The following is a 23,835-nucleotide window of genomic DNA, read 5'->3' as shown; positions in this document are numbered from 1 at the left end:
ATATTAGATTAGTATTTTGATACGTTGTTTTTGTATAAGTTACTCTCTCTTATGGTTCTGTTTCGTTAATGTTCTTCTCTTTAAAAGAAAAAGGTATTATACAAGCATATCTAAAGAATCAAAGCATTCAATTCTGATTGCCAAAAAGAAAGCCACATACAAAATGTCTGAAAATAACAACCACCAAGAAGATGTTAGAATTTTAGGTTATGATCCATTAGTTTCTCCTGCTTTATTACAAGTTCAAGTCCCAGCAACTGAAAAATGTTTGGAAACTGCTAGAAAAGGTAGAGAAGAATCTATTGAAATTATTTCCGGTAGAGATGACAGAGTGTTGGTCGTTGTTGGTCCATGTTCTATTCATGACTTAGACGCTGCTCAAGAATACGCTATAAGATTAAAGAAATTATCCGAAGAATTACAACAAGATCTATTGATTGTCATGAGAGCTTATCTAGAAAAACCAAGAACCACTGTTGGTTGGAAAGGTTTGATTAATGATCCAGATGTCAATAACACTTTCAACATCAATAAAGGTATACAAGCCGCTAGACAATTATTCGTTAACTTAACTGACCTTGGTTTACCAATTGGTTCTGAAATGTTAGATACTATTTCACCACAATATTTAGCTGATTTACTATCATTCGGTGCCATCGGTGCTAGAACTACTGAATCTCAATTGCACAGAGAATTAGCTTCTGGTCTATCTTTCCCAATTGGTTTCAAAAACGGTACTGACGGTACCTTAGGTGTCGCTGTTGATGCTTGTAAGGCTGCTTCTTTCTCCCATCATTTCATGGGTGTTACCAAACATGGTTTAGCTGCTATTACCACCACCAAAGGTAATGAACATTGTTTCGTTATTTTGAGAGGTGGTAAGAAAGGTACTAACTTTGACGCCAAATCAGTCGCTGAAGCTAAAGCTCAATTAGATGAAGGATCTAATGGTTTAATGATTGATTACTCTCACGGTAACTCAAACAAAGATTTCAGAAACCAACCAAAGGTTAACGATGTTGTATGTGAACAAATTGCCAATGGTGAAAAGTCGATTATTGGTGTCATGATTGAATCTAATATTAAAGAAGGTAATCAAAAGATTCCACCAGAAGGTAAAGCTGGATTAGAATATGGCGTCTCTATTACTGATGCCTGTATTAGTTGGGAAACTACAGTAGATGTCTTAAGAAAATTAGCTGGTGCCGTTAGACAAAGAAGGGAGAAGAAATAAGTTATGTTATCATATAATAGATAGTCTGACCTATCCTAATTTAAATTCCTGACTTTCTTATTTAATTTGTATATTTATCAAGAACTTAATAAAAGTATTTTATATTGAATATATCAGTAGTTATCCTCCATAAATGAGTACTTTGATTCATTCTAAGAAGGGGAATGTATGTTAAGGACTCATAATATTGATTAGATGTTGATTTTATGTGAACCTTTTTATATATTATAATGCAGAAGTTATGTAAGTAAGATTATTTCTAATTATATTGCATATAACGAGATGTTGAACTGAACTTTTTATAACCGCTAATAACTTTATCCACAGCCTTTAAGAAGTCCTTTTCGGTAGCTACTTTTCTTCTCGCTCTGATTGCAAACATACCAGCTTCAGTACAAACAGATCTTAATTCAGCACCAGTAGAATTTGGACATAATCTTGAAATTAACTCCCATCTTATTCCTCTTTCAACACTCATTGACTTTGTATGGATTCTAAAAATATTAGCACGACCCTCTAGATCAGGTAGAGAAAATTCAACTTTACGATCAATTCTACCAGGTCTTAAAAGAGCTGGATCTAATGTATTTGGTCTATTTGTGGCGAACATGACCTTGATATTGCCTCTAGGATCAAAACCATCTAATTGTGTAATTAATTCTAACATGGTTCTTTGAACTTCATTATCACCACCAGCGCCATCATCAAAACGAGCACCACCAACGGCATCAATTTCATCGAAGAAAATAATACATGCCTTTTTAGTTCTAGCCATTTCAAATAGTTCTCTAACCATACGGGCACCTTCACCAACATATTTTTGTACTAACTCGGAACCAATAACTCTGATAAATGTGGCATCCGTTCTGTTAGCTACGGCACGCGCACATAAAGTCTTACCAGTACCTGGTGGGCCATATAAAAGAATACCCTTTGGAGGATCTATACCTAAAGTAGCAAATCTTTCTGGGGATAGTAATGGTAATTCAACAACTTCTCTCAGCTTCTCTATCTGATCTTTACAACCACCTACGTCAGTATAGGTCACATCAGGTTTTTCCTCCACAGTCATCATTGTAACACTTGGATCAATTCTAGGTGGCAAAGGTAATTCAATGTGATACTTAGATCTGTCAACACCCACTCTCATACCTTCCTCAATATCAGTTGGTGAAACTCTTTCACCTAATCCCACCACGAACTTGGCAATTTGTTTCAAATTAATTACATATTTGGCTTCTTCGTTATCATCAGCAGCAGTATTGGTGTTTGCAGTTCCATTACCTTCAGTGCTTTCAGAGTTGCTTTCATCTCCATTTTCACTGCTCTTTTTAATGATCTTTGTACAACGAGCAACTTGCAATGGGTGCTCCTCGCTTAATCTTTGTCTATCACCCATAATATCCCATAGATGCGATGGTGCTAGACCAGTATCACTTTCTTTGACACCAGCTTTCTCTTTAATTTTACCTTCGATGACTTTTAAATCCTTTTCTGTTTCTTTTATCTTAGAATCATATGGAGCAGCACCATAACTTTTCAGAACTTGGATATCACCTTCGGACAATGGAATAATCTTGTCTTCATTTGGTTTTGAATCTTTCCCCTCCACTGGAGCCTTATATTTTTCCCAATCCTCTTTTGGAGCCATCCTTTTATTTACAGATCCTTAATAATTTGTTTTAATTGTATATTAAACTCACAGATAACAAACTAAATAATAACAAAAATAAGTTAATATTTGATTGGCGATTAATAACAATAAATTTTTTCTATGTCGGAGTTGATATTTGAACTTTTATAAATTTCAGTCTGTATTGATTAATACATTAGCAAATTAATATTTATTATATTACTTATATATACTAATAATTTAATTCCTATATATCAATAGTTACTTGCTGGGTGGCAAAAATATATATATTAAAGTACAAATAAAAATAGTAAGAGTGTTAAGGAAACAAATGACAATTGAAGTATCCAAGGCGGGTAACTAGTATTTATTTGAATAGTTCAAATTATGGACGCTAATTAATAAAAGACACAATCTATTTTATGGGTTAGTATTTAAAGTACTTTATTTATTAAATGTGAACGTATTGTTTATATTTTATTGAAAAATGTTTTATATAACTTTGAGTTAATTGTTTCTATATTGCCATTGTTCAAAAAACCAGGCGATTGTCTCAGGTTTACTGTTCCTTAATCTATCTGAATCAAAATAAAATGTCATTGCTACTTCTTCAAACGAAGGTGCATTTGGTGACCAATAGTATATTCTATCCATTAGTTTACCAGATTTGCATAGAATTTGAAGCTTTTGGTTTTCGTTTTCAGACTTAGAATTTGATAATTTAAAAAATTTTAAATTCTCAGGATTAGTATCTCGATATGCATAAGCTTTCACTGTTTCTGTTTGTTGAATTTTTGATCCTCTTATGATGTTACAATCATATTTTTTAAATACATTGTTATATTCTTTGTCAGAGGGAAGTGTTGATTTCAATATATGATCTTGCTGTCGTTTTTCAAATTTTTTGTAATCAATATCATCACATGTATTTTCTCTAGATTGAAATGATATATCTAATTGAGAGTACATTATTTCTCATTGATATTAATATGGCTTTCAAGTAATTTATTAGATAAATTATTCTTTGTCCATAAAGAAGACATATATAGGTGTTAATTGCTCGTTTTATATAAATCAATACTTCATTTATACATTCTGTAACGTATCATAAACTGATGCTAGTACTATTATTTAGAAATTTATTAGAAGTTATCATTATATTTACGTTGAGAACGTAGATAATAATCAGTTCTTGGATTTATCATATCAAAATTTTTGTGACATTGCCTGCAACGGACAAGTCTTGATTGATAGAGGTATTTTACAGAGTACACAAAAAATTCAAATGTATAGTTTAACTCTACTCATAAGGAATATTTGTATATACAGAAGCACTCTAATAACGTAGCTCCGATTTTGACAGCACCTAAATTGATTGAACTTTTAATGAGAATGACACAATGGTTTTCAATTGTGCATTTTTGGCAATTTCTCAAACAAACGCATATAATTCAAAAAATTTACTTACAGAACTTATATAGTTTAAACTACTTTCTTTAAAATATAAAGAGCTTTGTTTGTTATTGCCATTTTCTGTTGAGATCGTATATGTAATTTTGTGAACAAAGCAAATATTTTATGTTTATGTTTGAAATAAAATATCATATATCGCGAACTTTCCATCTAAAATATCATTTATCAAAACTAAAATAAAAAAGATGCAAAAGATCATTAATTTGTAAACTTCCTAAGGATAATTACATTCTGTAATCTTTAGATTTTATAATGACAAAATTTATACAAAATTTAAAACGTTTACACAAAATTTATAATAAATTTAAATTTGAAGTACTATAACTCTTGCTTAGCTTAGCCAAAGTTGGATTGTTTGGAATGAAGTGTACGACATTAAGATTACACCAAATAGAATCAATATAATATCTAGATAGTTTTGTACTAAATTTGCAGATCCATTTATCTTGCAAGCCTTATAATGCAGTAACGGTGGATAAATGTAGATTAATGGAATGCAAGCAAAAGAACCTACCAGCGACACAAATTTATCTAAATCATTCGCACCTGACCATGCAATGCAAGTTGTTCCGATGACAATAAGTGAACGGAAGTAGTTCTTAGCCCATTTTATCTTTGGATTGTATTTACCAGATCCTTTCTTTTTGAAGACCCAGTTTTCTAAGATTCTTATAGCCGGAAATAATTGCAATGGAGTTGATAATAATATAGCCAAACAGTATAGAAGTTGTACAGTTAAAGTGTATGGACTATCTTGAGGAAAATTTAACAAAACGACAGTTTCAACACTTGATCCAAAAGCACAGTAACATAATAAACCAACACTTATAAAGATAACTGTGACAATAACCATAACAAGGGTTAACGAGATAAAAAATTGATGTGGTTTTGCCATGGACTCTTGTATTGGAATCAACAAACCAATACCTTCAAACGTAAAGATTGCTGTACCAATAAAAAGGGACCAATTCTTATTATTAAATGGAACTATTGTTTCTGTTGCAATACCATTTTTGATGATATATGTTATAGGATAATAATAAATATATATCACACCAATAAAAATGAATAAATCTGCAACAAGAGCTGTTGCCGTTAGCTTTGTGATATTTCTGGTAAACGATAGTGGGATAAATAAAAGAGTTTGGAAGATAATAAACAAAACAATCGAAAAATGTTGATTATTTGAAAATAAATTCTGGCATAGTGTCTTTAGGTTAGTCGCAACGAAAACCGTATAAGCTGCTGAAAAACCTATTTGTGAAAGGACAATTGACAATAATATAGCTAATTTCATATTTTTACCATATAAATGGTTACCCAAATCACCATAACCATTAATGCCTTTCATCTGATCTTTAGTACTGATTAATAATATAAAACAATAATACGATAAGAGTGAACAAACTAGTAGCGATATTGTACTAAATGTGTAGCCACCATTACTAAAACCTTTTGGTAAAAATAAAATACCAGTTCCAACAAAGGATTTCAATAGTAATAGGATTGCTTTGAAAGTAGATGCTTTTTTATTATTATCGCCTTTACGCTTTGCAATTCTATGAGGAATTTCTGTTGGTGAAACTCCTGTTGCAAGAGGATTATTCGAGGGGCTTACATTATTTAGTAGTGGTCTTCGGGCAAAATCTTGGTAGTCTTCCTCATCTTCAATAGCTTCTTCATCTTCATCACTTTCTGACAGATCTTCTCCTGCATAGTGTCCATATAGATATAAAAAGTCATTAAAATTGGTCAACATAAAATTTGGTAAATATGGAATTTTTTTATTTTCTAAAATATGCTTTCTCATTATGAATGATCTTCTAAACCCACCAGGTGCTGTGATGTCTCTATGGGACATAGGTAATCCTGCATCTTCCAAGACATTATTTGACGATGATTGCACTGAGACCTGCGAAAAACTCATAGATCTTTGTCTTGAAACGGGTGTGTGTGTAATATCATTTTTGGGAAGAGATACCATTTGGTCATTTAATAAAGGGTTGCCAGTATCATTAATGGTTCCATAATCATTATTTAATGGGGCATTTGGGGTCCTGCTTGAACTATTAGGATTATTGATCAACAGTTGTGATTTATCAACTGTCTTATTTTCAGACATTGTTATTATATTATTTATTTTATTACTTTTTTATTCTAGGTCTTGTTCTTTTTTATTCTAGGTCTTGTTCTTTTTTATTAGTGTTAGTTCTATCAAAATTTTAAGGTTAGTATTAGTTCCTTGGACAACTATTGAACAGCTTAGTTTTGTAGATTCTTCTTTAACTAAAGATGGATTAACATCTATATTTCAGAATTCATATAACTAATAACTATCTAATTGATTAGTTTATTGTACTAAACCATTCTCAAAGTAATTGTAGGTTACTATTGAAAGATAAATGATTCTTTAGCCCCGCGAGTGTTTGTCACCTAAAGGTGATTTAAAATGTAGCAATAATACTTTAGGTATGCTAATCACGTGAACGGGAAAATAAGTTAAATTTCAAAAAGTTCGATGCCTTAAACTGCTTTGACATCTACAATTAAAAGAACAAGTACGATATATACAAAAGGATCATTGCATTTAATATTTCAATTTGGGAGTCGAACCTTTCTAAAAACCACGAGATCTTGTTGACATTGCACTTAATAATTTAGTACTGTTTTAAAGTATTTGCATATTATGGGAAAATTAAGGGTTGCTATCCAAGGTTGCTGTCATGGTGAACTTGATAAAATATTTCAAGAGCTTGAGCAACTACATAAACGAAATCCAATCGATTTATTGTTAATATTAGGCGATTTCCAATCTCTTCGTAGTGAAAATGATTTTAAATCAATCAGTATCCCACCCAAATATCAAAAACTTGGTGATTTTCAAAACTATTACAAAGATAGTAACTTGAAACCTTGTGTTCCTACTATTTTCATTGGCGGTAACCATGAATCCATGAGACATTTAATGCTACTTCCATTTGGTGGATACGTCTCCAATGACATTTATTTTATGGGTTATAGTAATATGATATGGTTTAAAGGCTTAAGAATAGGTGGACTCAGTGGTATCTATAAACACTGGGATCTAAACAAAAATCGTCCGGGATATAAATTTTTAGAAGAAGGAAACAATTGGGAAAAAAATGTTCGAAGTTTGTATCATGTTAGAAAAACCGATTTATTGCCATTATACATGACAGCATGTACTAGAAATGAATACAACGAAAAAAATGGTGTGAATATTATGATGAGCCATGATTGGCCCAATGGAATTGTATACCATGGGAATTACAAAGAACTACTTAAAGTTAAGCCTTTTTTCAAACGGGATGTACTTTATAACCAATCCTTAGGTTCTGAATTGAATTGGGAGCTATTAAACTTATTTAAACCTGAGTGGTGGGTCAGTGCGCATTTGCATGTAAGATATACTGCCGAATTTACACACGAGGATAAGAAAAGGAAAATGGAAGATATAAAAACGACTAATCAAGATGAAATCAGTCTTGATTTGGATGATCTTGATTCAAGTTCAACAGAAGAAGAAGAGAAAACAACTCCTGTGAAAACTACTCATTTCTTAGCACTAGATAAATGTTTACCTAGAAGAAAGCATTTAGAAATAATCGAGATTGAAGGAAATGAAAACCATTTTTCTTCAACTAGTAACGACATGTACTATGATCCTGAGTTCATCAATAATTTATCATACATAGAAAAGAACAAAGAGCATAGTAAGATTAAAAACACTCCATTGAATAAAATCGATATCAATGAATTAATTTCCGACAACAAGATAATGCAACTAGATGAAATTGATTGGAACAAGTATAAAATACCTAACTATGAAACTGACGTTCAAAAGTTGGAGACAGAACAAACTAACTCTTTTATAGAACAATTTCTTAAATAAGTGTATGTAAACAAATATACTTGAGCTATACGCATCCGGCCTTTCCTTTCCTCCCCTTTCGCTAAAAAGGACCTGGTAGATCGAGATCTACCAGGTCCGAAAATCACTTTTCTTTGATTTTTTTTAATCTTAACAACAGATTTACGAAAAGTGTAAACGACACCATAACTAACGACGTTTACGTTAGTAAACAACTACGTGGTTGCTATGGACCGGATTATATTTACATCCGTACCATGAGATCAGCAGAGAAAACCCTTAATTAAACTAAAATTCGAATACAACAGACACGCTCTCACACAGAGATAGGAATTACACTTTTTATGTTGCACTAAATAGATCCGTTGTCATTTAAGATTTCCTATCACCACTACAACGTGTATAAAACAAACTAATATGTGCAATTACGTGTATGCACTAATATACTGTGTTTACCATTGTTGATTCTTGTAATCTTTCCTCCAATCTCGTTTTGATCTCTATTCCCATGACCATAATGGGAGAGCATCCGATATTATTTGTTCTGCAGGAAAATAACATCTAACTCAGTTCACAGAGTGCATAAAGCACAAAAACGTATAGGTAATCCTGCACGCTTATACTAAGAACAAATCAAAAAAAAAGAAAAAAGTAATAGTTGACCAGAATAATGATGTGGGGAAATAGAATATTTGTAATCATACCAGGATACTGCGCATGTCCTAACACCCATACCCCCACATCCCCTCCCCCTCCACACCTTTCACTTATATTCATCCACCCTCCCAACAAACTGTAACAAAAATGGGGTGATTCCCAGCCCTCCGTTACCCTCTCTTGCCCAATCTAACCAATGTCAATGTGTCTTTCTTTCTTTTATTCTGTGGGTGGCTCTCTTTCGTACAGGCAAAGAAAACCGCCGTGGAAACCGGGTTACTTCTCCTCTCTCCGTGACGATTTCTCCTAACCTACAAAGAAAACCCACTGTTAAATATATGAGGATAATATATATATATATTATATTTTGTTTGTAACATTATGGTATTATTAAAATCTTTTTACTTAAACAGGGTAGTTTTTTTTATATAAAGGGTATAGCCTATTTTTTTTATTAACCGCTGTTTGTTTAGGATATAAGTACATTTAAAAATATATATATATATATATATATGTTATTGAATAGATTCAATGGAGCTCTTATACTTTGCATTATAATAAAATTTGTTTAGACATAGCTGACGAAAATCAAAGCAAAGAAATACACATACATATACACATACACATATACGCTTTTATTTTTATAGTTGGTAATGGAGATCAATTTGGGGAAAGAATCGATCAAGAATGATATCGAGAAAGTTCGACTGCAACCATTAGATATTGATTGGTTTATAAGATCAGGGAAAATAGATAAAAATTACGAGGCTACTTTAAAAAATAAACAAGCTGATCCTAAGTCAGATGAAAAAGATAAAGCTACTGAACCAATACGGACAAATGATCATCAAATAAATAAAAATTCAAGTGATAAGGACAAATCAAATAGAAGACAATCTATGAATGCACATGAGGAGAATTTAAATATACATAAGATAAAGAGTTTGAATGCAGATAATGTAGAGCAGCATAAAAATACAGTCGTGCCTGATGAATGCTTGCCAATCAGAAGGACTAGATCATTACCATCAAATAAAGAGCAAGATGATGCTAAATCAATTTCTTTTACGCCAGTTGATAATATCACTACTAATAAGTCTCCAAAACCAAAAGGTAGTTTTTTCAAAAAATTATTTAATAGACAAAGAAGTTCTTCATCTGCTTCTTTAAACTCAGAGAAAGTTGAAGAACAATTTAAAAAGAAAGAGAGAAGAGAATCAACTTCATCAATTGGAACAAAACCAGCTTTAAAGGAGCTAGAAACAATTAGACCCACAGACAATAACAATATTAACACAAGTACATACAATGACTATAATCGTAGTAGCACAGCTGACTCTCATTTAAATGGTAAAAATAAAAATAAAAATAATGTTATAAATGAAGTAGATTTAAGGACTGACAATATAAAGTTAAGGGAATTTTTGGATTATTACAAAAAAAATGGTTATAATGTATCGTCATTTAAGAATAAAAACGGTAAGAGTATAAAAAATATTAGAAAAAAACAACCATGTTTTGTTATCGGAGACCCAACAGAAAACAGACCAAGCAGTAAACGAAATCAAACTACTAAACTGGAAAAAGAAAGAGTTGATTCTAGAGGTAGATCATTACCTGATTTACCAGAAAAATCCAAATATAAATCATGTCTAAAAAATCTCACTATCGCCGACTCATCAAGAGGTGCTGAATCACCCATTTGCTACTCAAGTGAGAGCGAGAGTGATGATGAAAGTTCTGCATCACCAGGTCGATTTGGTAATTTTCTTAAAAAAGTCACTTCCCATGGAACCGGTTCTCGTAATTCAAGAAATAATAGTATAGAATATAAATCTATTGATCATAATATTTCTCCTGATAATTTAATGAGCTCTAACTCTAGTATTGATAGTAAAATGGATTTTGATAAATTCAACGTTCCGGGCTTAGAAGATATAAAACAGTTCAAGCATGTAGCATTTTCACCATGTACATATTTTAACGATCCACCTCAACAAATTTGTAGTAAAAGTCCAAGAAAAGGCGAAGTAGAAGTCAAGGAAGATGGAACTATTATTATACACAGACTATCAAAAGAGGAAAGATTAAAGACTATGGAAAATTCATCATTAGGGGTAGTGGTGGGAGGTACTGGCTATCTGAAATTATTAGAAAGAAATAGAAATGAATATCCAACTCCATCTGATGAAGAAACAAATTTTGAACTTTCACAAACAGATGAGAGCATTGAATCAAGTAGAAACGTTCCTGAGAAACTAGCATCTGTTGGAGATAATGAACAAGATATTGCAGTCAGCAAAAGTGCTTCATTCTTGAAAATCGATAAACCAATGATATCAAGACGTTCTAGTGCATCTATCAGAAGTCAAGAAAGTTCGTTTATTGGCGACGTACTACCCCTAAAAGATGTTCGTATCCCACATGATATAATATATACCCGGTGTTGTCATTTACGTGAGATTCTTCCCATTCCTGCTATAATGAAACAATTAAAGAAAGGGTCAACAGATCCAATACCTTTATTACAACTGAGAAACCCACGCCCTTCGTTAGTAGAAGTTTGGTGTTTTAGTGATTTTATTAGCTCTGTCCCAGTGTTGAGTGTCTCTTTGGATGGTACCTCTCTATCTTCTGAAGTGTTTAAAATCATACTGAGTTCTTTGATAAGAAAAAAGCACTTTGAAAAATTATCACTAAGAAATACATCGATAGATGATGATGGTTGGAAGTTTTTGAGTTACTTTATCTCCAAATCCACTTCTTTACTCTGCATAGATTTAACAATGGTTCCTAGCATTAAAACTAACGTCCAAAAACCATCAAAATCTTCCTTAAAAAGCACTTTAAAAAGAATGGAGTGTAATTTAGATAATAGATCTGATAGAAATTGGGATTTATTTTCAGCCTCAGTGGCAGCACATGGCGGTTTGGAAGAGATAATTGTGTCAGGTGCGAATATGTCTCTCTCACAGTTTCAAAATTTTCTAAGTGTAGCATGCCAAAAAACTGAAAGATTAGGTTTAGCATATAATAACTTAACGGTAGAGCAAATGGATTATTTAGGTACATGGGTCATTAATTCAAAAATTACAGGATTAGATCTGGGGTTTAATGATTTACATAATAAACTATCGGGGTTTACAGAAGGTGTTTCCAATGTTATTAAAAGAAAAGGTGAAAAAGCACAATTTAAATATTTTTCTTTAAATTCCACTAACTTACAGGTGGAAGAGAATGCAAGCAGTACAACAAATGAACCTTTATATCTAATAAGTACTCTTTGTTATTGTCAAAATTTAAGATTTTTAGATTTATCTAATAATCCTAAAATGTTCCCATATTGTAGAAGAACTTTATTAAATTGTTTACCTGTGTTCGTTAACTTGGTTAGATTACATCTGGACTTTGAAAAGTTGGATTCTACAACAGTCATTATGTTAGCTGAAATGTTCCCGCTATGTTCAAAATTAAATCATTTATCAATGTTAGGCACATCTTTCGGAGTTGCAGCAGTAAAAGCTTTAACTGATGCTGTTGAAAAAAGTAATTCTTTAATCACACTTGATATAGATTATAGTCAATTTTCTGAAAAAGCAAAAGAAAAGCTATCCTTATTCACAATGAGAAATTTACAGAATGAAGCATCCAGAATTCAACTAATGAATACAAATAAATCTCCAAACTCAGACAGATTAGACAGCTTGTCAAACCTACAAAGCGAATTATCAAATATTCTTAATGCTAATTCAGATGATAGACAATTATACAATGCAATGGTAATTAAATTTATTCTAAGGTTAATGCACGCTAGAGCTAAAATTACAAAAGTTGTGCATGACCTATTTGAATTAAGATTGAATGGCCAATTGAATAGGGAAGGTAGAGATGCGTTAATAAGATTGTGTTTCATAGATTCATGTTTTGAGAAAGGAATCAGACTTTTAAAAGAGAGAAATCCTGATGTGAATATTGATTCCTCCAAAGCAGAAGAATCAAACACTGAAATCGCTTTGAATTTAACTTGCCCAGTGACTGAAGCTAATACCTCAAGTAAAGTTAACCAAAAACAGTCAGGTGACTTGCAAACTTCGAGCAATAATAGTTCCGTTTTGAGACTATCTGATGAACTTAATAAAACTGGTCATTCCATGTTATTACCATTTGGTAAAGCTGAGCTGGTGGGATACTTCCCGCACGCTCATGATACCATTGATCTAACTACGGATGGAGAAATAAAGTCATTAGAATTAGCAAGACAAGAAAGTGAAGAAGGCAGACTTTTTAAACAGTCATCACATATAATGCGGGAAGTTGAAGATTCGATTGCCAATGAAAAAATTGACAAAAATGCTCTCATTGGTGCCGCAGAATCCTTAGATAGTGACCAAATAAAGGGATTTTTATTAAAAAACGACATATCAGCTGCTGTCAGTGTCATTGACGAATTACATAAGAGAGGGTATCATTTACACCATATTTTCAAGAAGAAGGAAGCAATAAATGATGACAACTACAAATCCGATTGTGTTTTCAATGAAACTAACGACGAACATCCGACAAATAATAATAATAATGTCGAGGATTCTGATCAATTTAATATAATCACACCGTGTGATAGCGAAGTTGAGGTAAGGGATCTTAATTTTTCATCGAACAATGCAGAAGAGGAGGAGACTATTGATGCAGAATATGATAAAGTATTAGACAATTTACAAAAAGCCAGAATTTTCGCTAATTCGGAGACAAACAGATAAAAAAGTTTTTCCCTTTTTCGATACATCTATAAGTAACATATATAACCTTAGAGTTTGTAAAAGTGTTCTTACATTAATGTTATAGAATTTAATGTCCATAATCTAAATGTAGGAGTTTATAAGCCCAAGTAGATATTCTTTCACATCGAAGAATAACAAAAAAACCCAAAAAAACAAAGGAGAAAGTAAGCACTCACGGAGGGGGTCGAACCCTCAATCTTCTGATTAGAAGTCAGACGCGTTGCCATTACGCCACGCGAGCTCAATTTCTTGGAAATATTTTATTGACAATTATTGATAATTTTATTATCAAACCACGTGATTAATGATATTATTATTGGTATCCGTGGAGTGGATGGTGTAATGAAGTCACTGATTGCTCATTTGAAAATAATATCTGACAGATTATAGACTGTTTTAATTTAAAAATGTCACAAGTGCATTCGTCATAATTCCTATTGTTGGAAATGACACTGGGCGTATAACTGAAGATATGATACCAGATATTACCTCTTTACGAGACTATTGTTGTAAACCTAAAACAATAGTGCCTACGAGAATGTAATAGCAGAATTTCTAATGCATAAATAGTACTGTAAAACCATCAGTCTTCCATATGTGTTCAATTCGACGATGCCGTCTCGTTGAACAGAACAGTAGGTTGAAAGATTATGTATATATAAACCCCGGTAATCAATAGTTAACAATTCATTGAGTCAGATCCAAGAGACCAGAGAGATTAATCTAAATATCTAGTATATAATTTAACAACTATTAATATATTAAAGCAATGAATTCAACTATTAAGCAAATTTTATATAGAGTTAGATGTCCTCCTAATATATAAGTTATCTCATACTTGAGAAAACACATTACGTATTCAGTTATTCTCCTAAGATCTTTAATGCTGTATTGTACATCTGTGTTTATCACGTAGCCATTTACATTGTAGTGAAAAATTTTCATCTATCATTTGAAAGATTATTCTAGAACCTTCTTTCCCATTAGTAAGTGATCAATTGGTTCTGAACTCAAAGTGTCATAAACACTTAGTTCTGTCACATACACTACAATAATTCTGACACTAATAGCTACTAATATATTAAAAGTAATGAATTCAACTATTGAACAGTTTATATATTTAATTGGTTATTAGATACGTATGACCTGATGGGATGTAAACTATTCATTTATACATAACTTCTATCGTAGTTATGGTCAGCAATCACTATCGGAAGATTAAATCCAAATATTAACTTTGATGTAACTAAATCAATTTCAAAGATTGAAAAAGTATTCTATTTCCAAATATATTTATAATAGGATTAGTTACCCGCCCAAAAACTGTACGAAGTTATCAAATATTTTCAAAGATGCTTTTCGCTTTAAAGTCCCAAGATGCCTTAATTAGTTGGATTCTATTCAATGGTAGCTGACATACTGGAAGTGATCGTTAAAGTAAAATGAAGTGTTATTTATATATATATATACATAGACATACCAGAATACATATTTATTTCTACATTCATCTTGCTTAAATACTAGAGCACGTAAAAATTCCAAGCTACGTTAGATATTATATAACATTAATTGCTACATAGTACTTAGACCTTCAAATGACTCTTTGATGAATCGATTTTTGGTCCTAACATTTGCTTTTATATATTACTTAATATGGTTAGTGTTACCAATATTTGAATTGGATAGAAAATTATATCTGTTCCCGTTACCTAGCGTATATGCGGTATATTTGCCAATTTTATTATTATTATTAGGTGTTATATTAGTTGGATCATACATGGGATATCTGTTGCTCATCAATTGAGAGAAATCAGGTAATTTTGCAAAATCGTCTTACAGTCATAAAACTGATAAGTGTTGTTTTCTTTTAACTCAGTATTTCTTATTTATAGCATTTTTTAAAAATACTTACATAATTCTATTTACTAAAATAGTCCAATATATAAGAAAATACTATATCACTGGTTCACAACGTCATTAATCCATTCTTGCCATTTAGATATTTTTCTTTTAGTTACACTACCTTCTGCTAGTGTAATTTCACTTTCCAAAAGTGAGAATTTAAAATCGTTGATTGAATCTAGAGGATTTTCATCATTTAATAAATCCTCATCATATAAATCTGCATCATTAGCTTGAGTATCACTCACAGAGTTCAGAGATTTCTTTTTTCTTTTAATAATATTTGCTATTTCGTTTTCTAAAGCATTTAGGATCTTTTGTGGAGGTCTTGCTATAAATGATTCAGATTTATTACATGCTATTAAAATATTCACACCATTATGGTCTCTATCTTCAACAATATTTAATATGTTATACAACAACTCAGCTGTCTGTGTTATATGCCTCGGATCGACAGTAGAATCGGTCACAAATATAATACCTTTTATGTTGTTTGAGCTCTTCAAAGCTTCAATTAGTTTGTAAGTTAGCTTAATATTTCCAGGGAAATCTATTAATTTCACAGCTTTATTTTCAGGTTCACTGACAAAATGATGGCATACATTAGGAACCTGAGAAACTACAGTTGTCTTAATAGAATCCGTTGTTAATAAACCAAATAAAGTACTTTTACCAGAATTTGACGAGCCTGCTATAATCAAAGTAGGTTTTTTATTTTTATATTGTTTATCACCAGAGTGGCCATTAACACTAACAGCAATTTTACCATTCTTATTGAAAATAAAAAATGCTGCAGATGATAGAATCAGTAAAACTATCGTGATATATATAGATTTAATATTTTCCATTTTGCAGAAAACTTGTCCCTTCAAATCAAAATTATTGAGGATTTCTTTCAACTTCTTATCAGATTATTACCAACAACAATTGTGATATGCGTAGGTAACACACTACAACCAATTATGCTTTACAACTTTTATACTTTTAATAACCGTCAGTTTATGAAATTTTACAAACCATCGATTGAAACTTCTTATTTTTATGTTGAATATTTTCATGATCACATGCCTCTCAGAAACCTCCGTACTTTTAATCCATAATGAACAAAAAAGTTGAAGAGATGGCATCACTAGAACTAACTGAAGATAATAAATTCAAAATGATTAAATCTTGCAGTTTTAAAGATCAAGTATTGATAAAAAAAAAGAATTTTAAAGGTTTTTTTTTTAATTTGAATTAGTAGAGAACAAGAACCAACCACCCTTTTGGAGAACGTGCAGATATGTTCAACATAACACGTTATGCTACATCTCTTGGAGGATTGCGTCAGATTTCAACAGTACGAAAAGAGTTTCTTAAGAGAATTGTTGTGGATGACGAACTAATAATTGCTAAAGGTATACCAAGTGAACAGACGTTTGGTAAATTAGTTAGAGATGGTGATTCTGAAAATGTGACTGTTATAACTAAGGAAGAAAGTATGAATGGTTCAATAAAGTCGCCATATAGGAATTCATCTGGCACCTTGATATCTGGAAGCAATGCAAAAGAAGCTAGATTGCAACCTGAAACCTTATTAGGGAAAGCATTTCCAGAGCAAATAAAATTGAATAGTATTATTGAAAAAACAATCAGAGATAATATTCTATCTTTACACATACCTGCTAATTTGAGACGTGTTGCCGCCAACTACTTCATCGAATTGAAGAAAACCAGTTTACATAGACCAGCTAAGACAATCTTGGAGGTTGATGCGCATATTGCATCTATATTCGTTCAAAATTATGCTTCGATTTATCAATGTTTGACAGAGCTTCAACAAAGAGTAGGTAAGAAACACTTCAGTCCTAATAGAGTATTGGATGTAGGCTTCGGACCAGCTACAGGTATAGTTGCATTAAATGACTTGCTAGGACAAGATTATAGGCCTGAACTAAAAGAGGCAGTGATAATAGGCGAGCGTGAGATGCAGAATAGAGCAAAAATAATATTAAGCAGACAATTAAACGAAGTGCCTATTACCAAGGAAGGTTCTGTGTCATCTAGCAATAAAATGGACTCAGTTGGTAAATCTGATGACATATCAGACGAGAAAGATATGGTTGGGGAGGTAATGACAGATAAAATAAATATTGTAACTAGAATTAAAGATTCTATCCCAGGTTCTAAGCAATATGATTTAATAATCCTAACCCATCAGTTATTGAAGAGTGAACAACATTTTCCAGTTCAGATCGATCATAATATTGAACACTATTTAAACTTATTAGCACCAGGTGGTCATATTATTATCGTCGAGAGAGGCAATCCGTTGGGATTTGAATCTATAGCTAGAGCAAGGCAAGTGATAATTAGACCTGAAAATTATCTCGATGAATATGGGAAAATCCCAAGACCATGGCTCAGAGGGTCTAGTAATAAAATTAACAGAATTAATTTGTTATCTGTAAATAGAGAAACTGAGGCTGCCTTAGATGAAGAGTTGCAATTTGAGCCTGAAATTTTAGATGCAATTGAGAAAATGAATAAGAAAGAAGTTGACCTTAAGGATATTGATTATCACGTATCGATTCTAGCACCTTATCCTCACCACAGAAAGTGTCCACTTCAGACAGGTAAACCTACTTATTATTCATTTAAAGAAGGAAAACGTTTGAAGTTCTTAAATTTTCAGAAGGCAATAGAAAGACCAAAATTTGGTATAGAACTGAAGAAGGGCAAAATATTAGCTGCTCCTTGGGAAAACCCTACTGCAGGTATTGGGTTACCAGGCATAGCTAAAGGTGGCTCAGGTAGAGCTAATGGAAGGAGTTTCGAAGTTGCAAATTATTCTTACATGATTATAGAAAGATCTTTAAATGATAAGGAAACAATAAATAAAATCAATCAGCTAAGAGAGAAGCATAACACAGCTGAAATGAAAGAAAAATATCAAGTAGGTTCTACTGGAAATGGGACACCAAATGAGTGGCCAAGAATAATATCACCACCTTCAAAAGTCAAAGGCCATGTTACTTTTGATGTCTTTGGCCCATCAGGGGAGATTGAGAAGTGGACGATACCTAAATCATTTTCCAAAGAAGTTTATCATGATGCAAGGAAGGCCATGAAAGGCGATTTATGGGCATTGGATGCTAAAACAAAGATAAAAAGCATGAACACTTTTAATGTCAGTAAATTTGAAGCTTTGGAGAAATCAAGAATCAAGGAATTGAAGAAGGAAAAGAAGATGAGAGAACGTGAATTAATTGAAACACAAAATACAATCTCAGAACCAGATGAGTTTAGTAGTGATCCACATGGATTATTCATTAATAATGATGTCAACACAATCCGGAAATTATCAGAGATATATGATCATAATTTTAGTAAGTCAAATAAAGAGAAAAGGAAAAAACGATATTAATATGTTTATTAATGAACTTCAAACCGATTCACGAGCAATACCAAAGTGTCAGTGACTAGAAACCGTTCACTTTGAAATAAAAACTCATACATATTCACATATAAATATATTGTAGAATAACTTGTTAATATTACGTAGATAGAAATGTATATATTTAAAAAAATAGTTTTTTTAATATGTTTTATTTATTGTTTAATTAAAAAATGGTAAACCAATAAATTATAAAATATACATCAATTTTAAAGGCTATATAAGAGATAAATTTATAATGAGATGTGAATAAAAAATCTTCTATATGCTTAAAATGGTTTACTTTCTTCTGAAAGAAGTACCTTCAGATAATTTAGCTTTACCACCAGTTGGAGTACACAAAACGGTAGAACATGATTCACAAGTAACAGCGGTTTGAGCGTGGGAGAAAACAGTGGTGATGTTTAAACAACCTGGGCATTTAACATCCAAGAAGTAAGATCTTGGAGCTTGAACTAAAGTCTTTAACTTGTGCTTTCTAGCTTCAGAGGTAGCGCTTGGGTGCAATAAATCTTGAACTAAAACCTGTAATAAAAGATATTTAGTAAATTGAAGTTAACTTGATAAGTTAGGATCAACGTAGAAAAATAAAAATGTTAGTAAAATAAACTTAACTTCGACCAATGGTAATAATAACTAATAGTAAAAATGCATGAAATTTTTTGATGGTATAAGCAATTCAAATAATAGTAGTCTTAATATAAGGCTATTCCATAACGGCGAATAGACGCAATTCAAATAATATAAAAAGAACTTCAAAGATAACCAAATTTAATTAACAAATGATGACGATAAAAAATATATAAATAAATGTTCTCATCAATATAGTTTATGCGCTCATTTATCTCATACTGTTCTTATATGATCATTTCAATAGTTTTTATGCAAAACATGTAACATGCTCAATATAATAGCAGTTCCACTTTAACATATAGTATAGAAAAATAGTAATATCATTCCAAAAGCCGCTTCATGCTTGACAATATAGTTGGTTATTGAAGTTCTACTACCTATCAGATTTATTATACGCTTTTCTTCCAAGTTTGCTAATTTTCCATGATATCTTCCACGAGATCAATAAAATAATATTTCAATCTTTAACATATTACCTCAATTTAACATATCCTTATTACATTTTACTCTCATTTAATATCTATAAGGTTCATACATATTTCTAAAATAAAAACCTCTACTATCTCAAAACTCATGGTTCCATTTTTCTGCTAATTATTACCATTTTTCTGCTAATTATTACCAGTTTTCTTAATCTATCTTTCATATCTATAACATACCATTTTTGGACTATATCTGTGTGCTGTTGTGGTATTAATAATGTAGTTAATAAGTAATTTATAAAAATTAAACAACTATATTATTTATATACAACAGATTAAAACTTCTAATAAACTATATAAAAATCTTTATAAAACTGTAAACTCAATATTACAAAGTGATACGAAAAGTTGCCAATTTACTAGACAACACCTTGGTAACTGTATACTAAATGTCTATTGATTCGTATTTTACAGCTATCAGACTATTGAAAAGTTCTGAATATTCTACTAGAAACAGGTAATGAAAATTTCAGAAAGAGAAAAATATTAAAACTTGATAATAGGCGATGACAAAAGTTAGTCTCTGCCTAAAATTATAATTTATTACGCTGTGGAAGAATGAAACTTAGTAAGAGAATTGTGAAGTTGCACAGAAATTAGAACGATACTGACCATATATCCAGTAAAGAATACACTGTCTAGAGAGAAAACCCATTAGGCTACTTACCTGAAATTTAGGTTGCCTATCTCTTGCTATGGGTTAAGTGGGAATGACTTTTCTGTTGCTTAAAGAGAATGCGCTGTTGAGAGGCAAAAAAAACACGAGATATACTATATGATCTAAAAAAATTCTGAGTATATCGCTAGTAAAAAGTAAAGTTCTTTTTGCGCGCGAAGAGAAACAAATTGATTGTTTTCTTCCAAAAAATGACAACGCGAGAAAAAGTTTCAAGTATTATGATGTATGGGTGATAATTTGGGAATTAAAAAATGTTTGGGTGTTGATTGTGAAAGACAGTCATGCTCTGCAAAATGTCACATTTTACATTCACTTGTCCGATACAGGATGTAAGTAATTTGACATAGATACAAATGCTGCCATTTTATAATTTCATTTATAAATGAGGTGTCCTAGTAAAACAAAAAATATATAACAATTTTTATGTCCAAGTTATGTTATTTATACCAACTTATTTGTTATTAGCTTGCTACATGTATTTTGGCTGTATATATATATGTAGGCTTGCTTGACGAATGCTGTCAAAATTTCTATTTATTAATATAATTATTAATAGTGCCAGCTAAGTTAAGTTTTATTTTTATGTTTGCTTTCCCCAAAATTACTTCCCAAAGTAAAATTTGGGAACGAATAGTTAAATAGGTTAGACCACTTTCCAATATTGCCAAAAGCTACAAATCACAAATGCAATCATATCGGTGTAATATATTATTTTATTTACAAGCATATCATATTTATTTACATACAATTTAAGTTTACTTGATATTACAAATATTCATCATTTTATGTCAAGTACACGGAAATCTACGATGCTTAATGTATGGAGCTTAAAAAAATCTTCTCTTTGATTCTTTAGAAGGCTGATTTAGTTTAGGGTAATTTCCAAGTCCATAACGTCTTAAGACGGACTCTACATCACCAAATGCTTCTCTTTTACCTTTTATCACAACTGTTGCTTTACCAGTACCTTCACCAATATTTTTAACTTTCCCAGTGAAAACAGTTTCCGCTACACGTCTGATATCTTCAGGGGTTAATGCCTCAATCATTCTGATAATTTCTGTTAAAGGAATCTTTTTACCTTGTGCTTGTATTTGTCTCCCCATATCTTCTAATTCAACCAACTTGGATTCTAAATTCATTAATAAGGATGATTTTAATTGATTCTTAGCTCGGTCAACTTCTTCTTGAGATAATTTCAATCTATCATTAGCAAACGTATTGTGGAATTGCTGTGCAATTACCTCAACTGCTTGTTCTGCTGCTTCAGGTATACATGATATAGATATACCAAATATACCTGAATCCGAGTATGAATGGTTAAAGGAGATACAATTTTCAATAAAATAATATTGATTTAATACGTGTGTGTAAAGACGAGAATACATTCCCTTCCCCGGACCACCCGCACTAAATGAGCCACCACCACCTAGCAGTGTTTGCAGAGTAGCTAATGCACAAATATCTGGATGGTCTATTGGCAAACCTTCGAAGCCTATTTGAATATGATATAATTCGGGCAAACCACCATATACAGGACCTGACGGTACGCTCAATTCACCGCCAGTATAATGTGCTGGCTCTTGTTTCGTGATTGAAGTACTCGAATTCCAATCACCAAAATGTGTTTCAACATATTCTATAGCTTTTTCATGCGGAACACCTACAAATGCGGCAACTGTATTCTTTGGAATGTAAAATTTGTTTCTGTAGTTTCGTAAATTTTCTTTTGATAAATAAGGTAGTAATTCAGGAGGGCATAATGATGGATTCCCCAATGTCTTATTAGAATATGCCGCCATATGCAATAATTCAGGAAGAATCATGTCAGGTTTTAATTGTATTTCCTCCAGTTCATATTGTACGATAGCTTTCTGTTCATTCAATTCTGAATCAGTAATATTTGGATATCTAACTGTTTCGGCCATTAAATGTAACATCTTGTCAACGTCTTGGTTAAAGACAGAAGCTTGATACATAATAGTTTCTCTAGATGATGTGCACTGATAATTACCACCAAGTAATTCTAAAGTCTCGGCCATTGTTCTCCCCTCAATATTCTCAGTAGATTTAAAAGATAACCTATCCATCATGTGTGTGCATCCCTTTAAACTATTGTCTGACTCAAAACGTGAACCTGCACCTAAATAAAGACCCAGGGCGCTAAAATGACTAGGTAAGCTATTTGAAGCTACACGGATACCATTTTTTAAAGTAGTGAATTGAAACGTATCACTTGACGATTGAGAATATAGTCTTTTACTCAAAGTGTTAATAACACTTCTTCTACCCGATGTCTTAAACATTATAGTACTCTTCTATGATATAGTAATAATATATATATATATATATATCTCGATTATTATCCTCTTCCGCTCCGGGGATATCTTGTCAATGCTTTCCCTGTTCAAATTTACTCTCCTATTTATATATGAGAAGTAACTTTTAATAAAACTCTTATTTATTATAACAACACCGTGAGAATATTAAAAGTACCAATTTTATATATTTAACTTTTGGCCAGGCTCTTTGTTCAACTTACAATAGGGTATCCACCTTTACAAAGAACAATGTCTGTCGAATCTATCGTTTCCAGTGACTGATTCTACATTTTTAAGGTGCATTTTAAATAGTCTTAAATTTACAATTGCCTAATTAGTTAATAGTATCCAAATAAATATTATAGAAATAGTATGTTAGTTATCTGGTTTCTATAATATCCTTGAAATCCAAATCGTAAAGATGTATATTCTAGAATGGTTTATTCAACAAATTAAACTCTAAATATAATATCCTTTGGTAAAATAAGCTTTAAATCGTTTATTTCTATAAAAGGTTACCCGAAGTTGTACATTCTTTTTTGTTGCAATATTTAACAATGTCAAAATTGAAACATAATATATGCTAGTAAGAAAAGGCAACTGTTAATTTAGGTACTTTAATGTTTAAGATTTATTCATTGAACAAGTTATAAGATATCCTTAAGGTTCTATTAAACCACTTTATTAGACAATATTGATTAAATTTTCCAAAGAG

General features: G+C 31.6%; 11 protein-coding genes and 1 non-coding gene across 12 annotated transcripts; 5 read left to right on the top strand and 7 right to left on the bottom strand.

Annotated features, from left to right (window-relative positions):
* Positions 1–163: 163 nt before the first annotated feature.
* ARO4 (3-deoxy-7-phosphoheptulonate synthase ARO4) lies at positions 164–1,234 on the top strand (the record flags this gene model as incomplete). The annotated part of the gene is made up of 1 exon (XM_003684315.1): positions 164–1,234. One exon carries the CDS (start codon positions 164–166, stop codon positions 1,232–1,234), a length of 1,071 nt encoding a protein of 356 aa, XP_003684363.1.
* A 259-nt stretch (positions 1,235–1,493) lies between these two features.
* RPT1 (proteasome regulatory particle base subunit RPT1) lies at positions 1,494–2,885 on the bottom strand (the record flags this gene model as incomplete). The annotated part of the gene is made up of 1 exon (XM_003684314.1): positions 1,494–2,885. One exon carries the CDS (start codon positions 2,883–2,885, stop codon positions 1,494–1,496), a length of 1,392 nt encoding a protein of 463 aa, XP_003684362.1.
* Positions 2,886–3,374: 489 nt separating this feature from the next.
* TPHA0B02540 (uncharacterized protein) lies at positions 3,375–3,836 on the bottom strand (the record flags this gene model as incomplete). The annotated part of the gene is made up of 1 exon (XM_003684313.1): positions 3,375–3,836. One exon carries the CDS (start codon positions 3,834–3,836, stop codon positions 3,375–3,377), a length of 462 nt encoding a protein of 153 aa, XP_003684361.1.
* Positions 3,837–4,671: 835 nt separating this feature from the next.
* Positions 4,672–6,462, bottom strand: AVT3 (Avt3p; the record flags this gene model as incomplete). The annotated part of the gene is made up of 1 exon (XM_003684312.1): positions 4,672–6,462. The coding sequence occupies one exon, from the start codon at positions 6,460–6,462 to the stop codon at positions 4,672–4,674; it is 1,791 nt and encodes a 596-aa protein (XP_003684360.1).
* Positions 6,463–7,026: 564 nt separating this feature from the next.
* Positions 7,027–8,253, top strand: DBR1 (RNA lariat debranching enzyme; the record flags this gene model as incomplete). Its single annotated transcript, XM_003684311.1, has 1 exon — positions 7,027–8,253. The coding sequence occupies one exon, from the start codon at positions 7,027–7,029 to the stop codon at positions 8,251–8,253; it is 1,227 nt and encodes a 408-aa protein (XP_003684359.1).
* Positions 8,254–9,542: 1,289 nt separating this feature from the next.
* Positions 9,543–13,646, top strand: TPHA0B02510 (uncharacterized protein; the record flags this gene model as incomplete). Its single annotated transcript, XM_003684310.1, has 1 exon — positions 9,543–13,646. The coding sequence occupies one exon, from the start codon at positions 9,543–9,545 to the stop codon at positions 13,644–13,646; it is 4,104 nt and encodes a 1,367-aa protein (XP_003684358.1).
* Positions 13,647–13,836: 190 nt separating this feature from the next.
* On the bottom strand, positions 13,837–13,908 carry TPHA0Btrna12R. The gene has a single exon. It is a non-coding gene; the product is annotated as a tRNA-Arg (tRNA).
* Positions 13,909–15,273: 1,365 nt separating this feature from the next.
* Positions 15,274–15,471, top strand: TPHA0B02500 (uncharacterized protein; the record flags this gene model as incomplete). Its single annotated transcript, XM_003684309.1, has 1 exon — positions 15,274–15,471. One exon carries the CDS (start codon positions 15,274–15,276, stop codon positions 15,469–15,471), a length of 198 nt encoding a protein of 65 aa, XP_003684357.1.
* A 154-nt stretch (positions 15,472–15,625) lies between these two features.
* Positions 15,626–16,417, bottom strand: SRP102 (Signal recognition particle receptor subunit beta; the record flags this gene model as incomplete). Its single annotated transcript, XM_003684308.1, has 1 exon — positions 15,626–16,417. The coding sequence occupies one exon, from the start codon at positions 16,415–16,417 to the stop codon at positions 15,626–15,628; it is 792 nt and encodes a 263-aa protein (XP_003684356.1).
* Positions 16,418–16,851: 434 nt separating this feature from the next.
* RSM22 (tRNA methyltransferase RSM22) lies at positions 16,852–18,975 on the top strand (the record flags this gene model as incomplete). Its single annotated transcript, XM_003684307.1, has 1 exon — positions 16,852–18,975. One exon carries the CDS (start codon positions 16,852–16,854, stop codon positions 18,973–18,975), a length of 2,124 nt encoding a protein of 707 aa, XP_003684355.1.
* Positions 18,976–19,284: 309 nt separating this feature from the next.
* RPS27A (40S ribosomal protein eS27) lies at positions 19,285–20,300 on the bottom strand (the record flags this gene model as incomplete). Its single annotated transcript, XM_003684306.1, has 2 exons — positions 19,285–19,530; positions 20,298–20,300. 2 exons carry the CDS (start codon positions 20,298–20,300, stop codon positions 19,285–19,287), a joined length of 249 nt encoding a protein of 82 aa, XP_003684354.1.
* Positions 20,301–21,626: 1,326 nt separating this feature from the next.
* On the bottom strand, positions 21,627–23,105 carry MAS2 (mitochondrial-processing protease subunit alpha; the record flags this gene model as incomplete). Its single annotated transcript, XM_003684305.1, has 1 exon — positions 21,627–23,105. One exon carries the CDS (start codon positions 23,103–23,105, stop codon positions 21,627–21,629), a length of 1,479 nt encoding a protein of 492 aa, XP_003684353.1.
* Between the last annotated feature and the right edge of the window lie 730 nt (positions 23,106–23,835).

This window comes from Tetrapisispora phaffii, chromosome 2 (assembly GCF_000236905.1).
Source record: "Tetrapisispora phaffii CBS 4417 chromosome 2, complete genome".
Lineage (NCBI taxonomy): Eukaryota > Fungi > Ascomycota > Saccharomycetes > Saccharomycetales > Saccharomycetaceae > Tetrapisispora > Tetrapisispora phaffii.
This window is presented reverse-complemented; position numbering and strand designations above follow the sequence as displayed.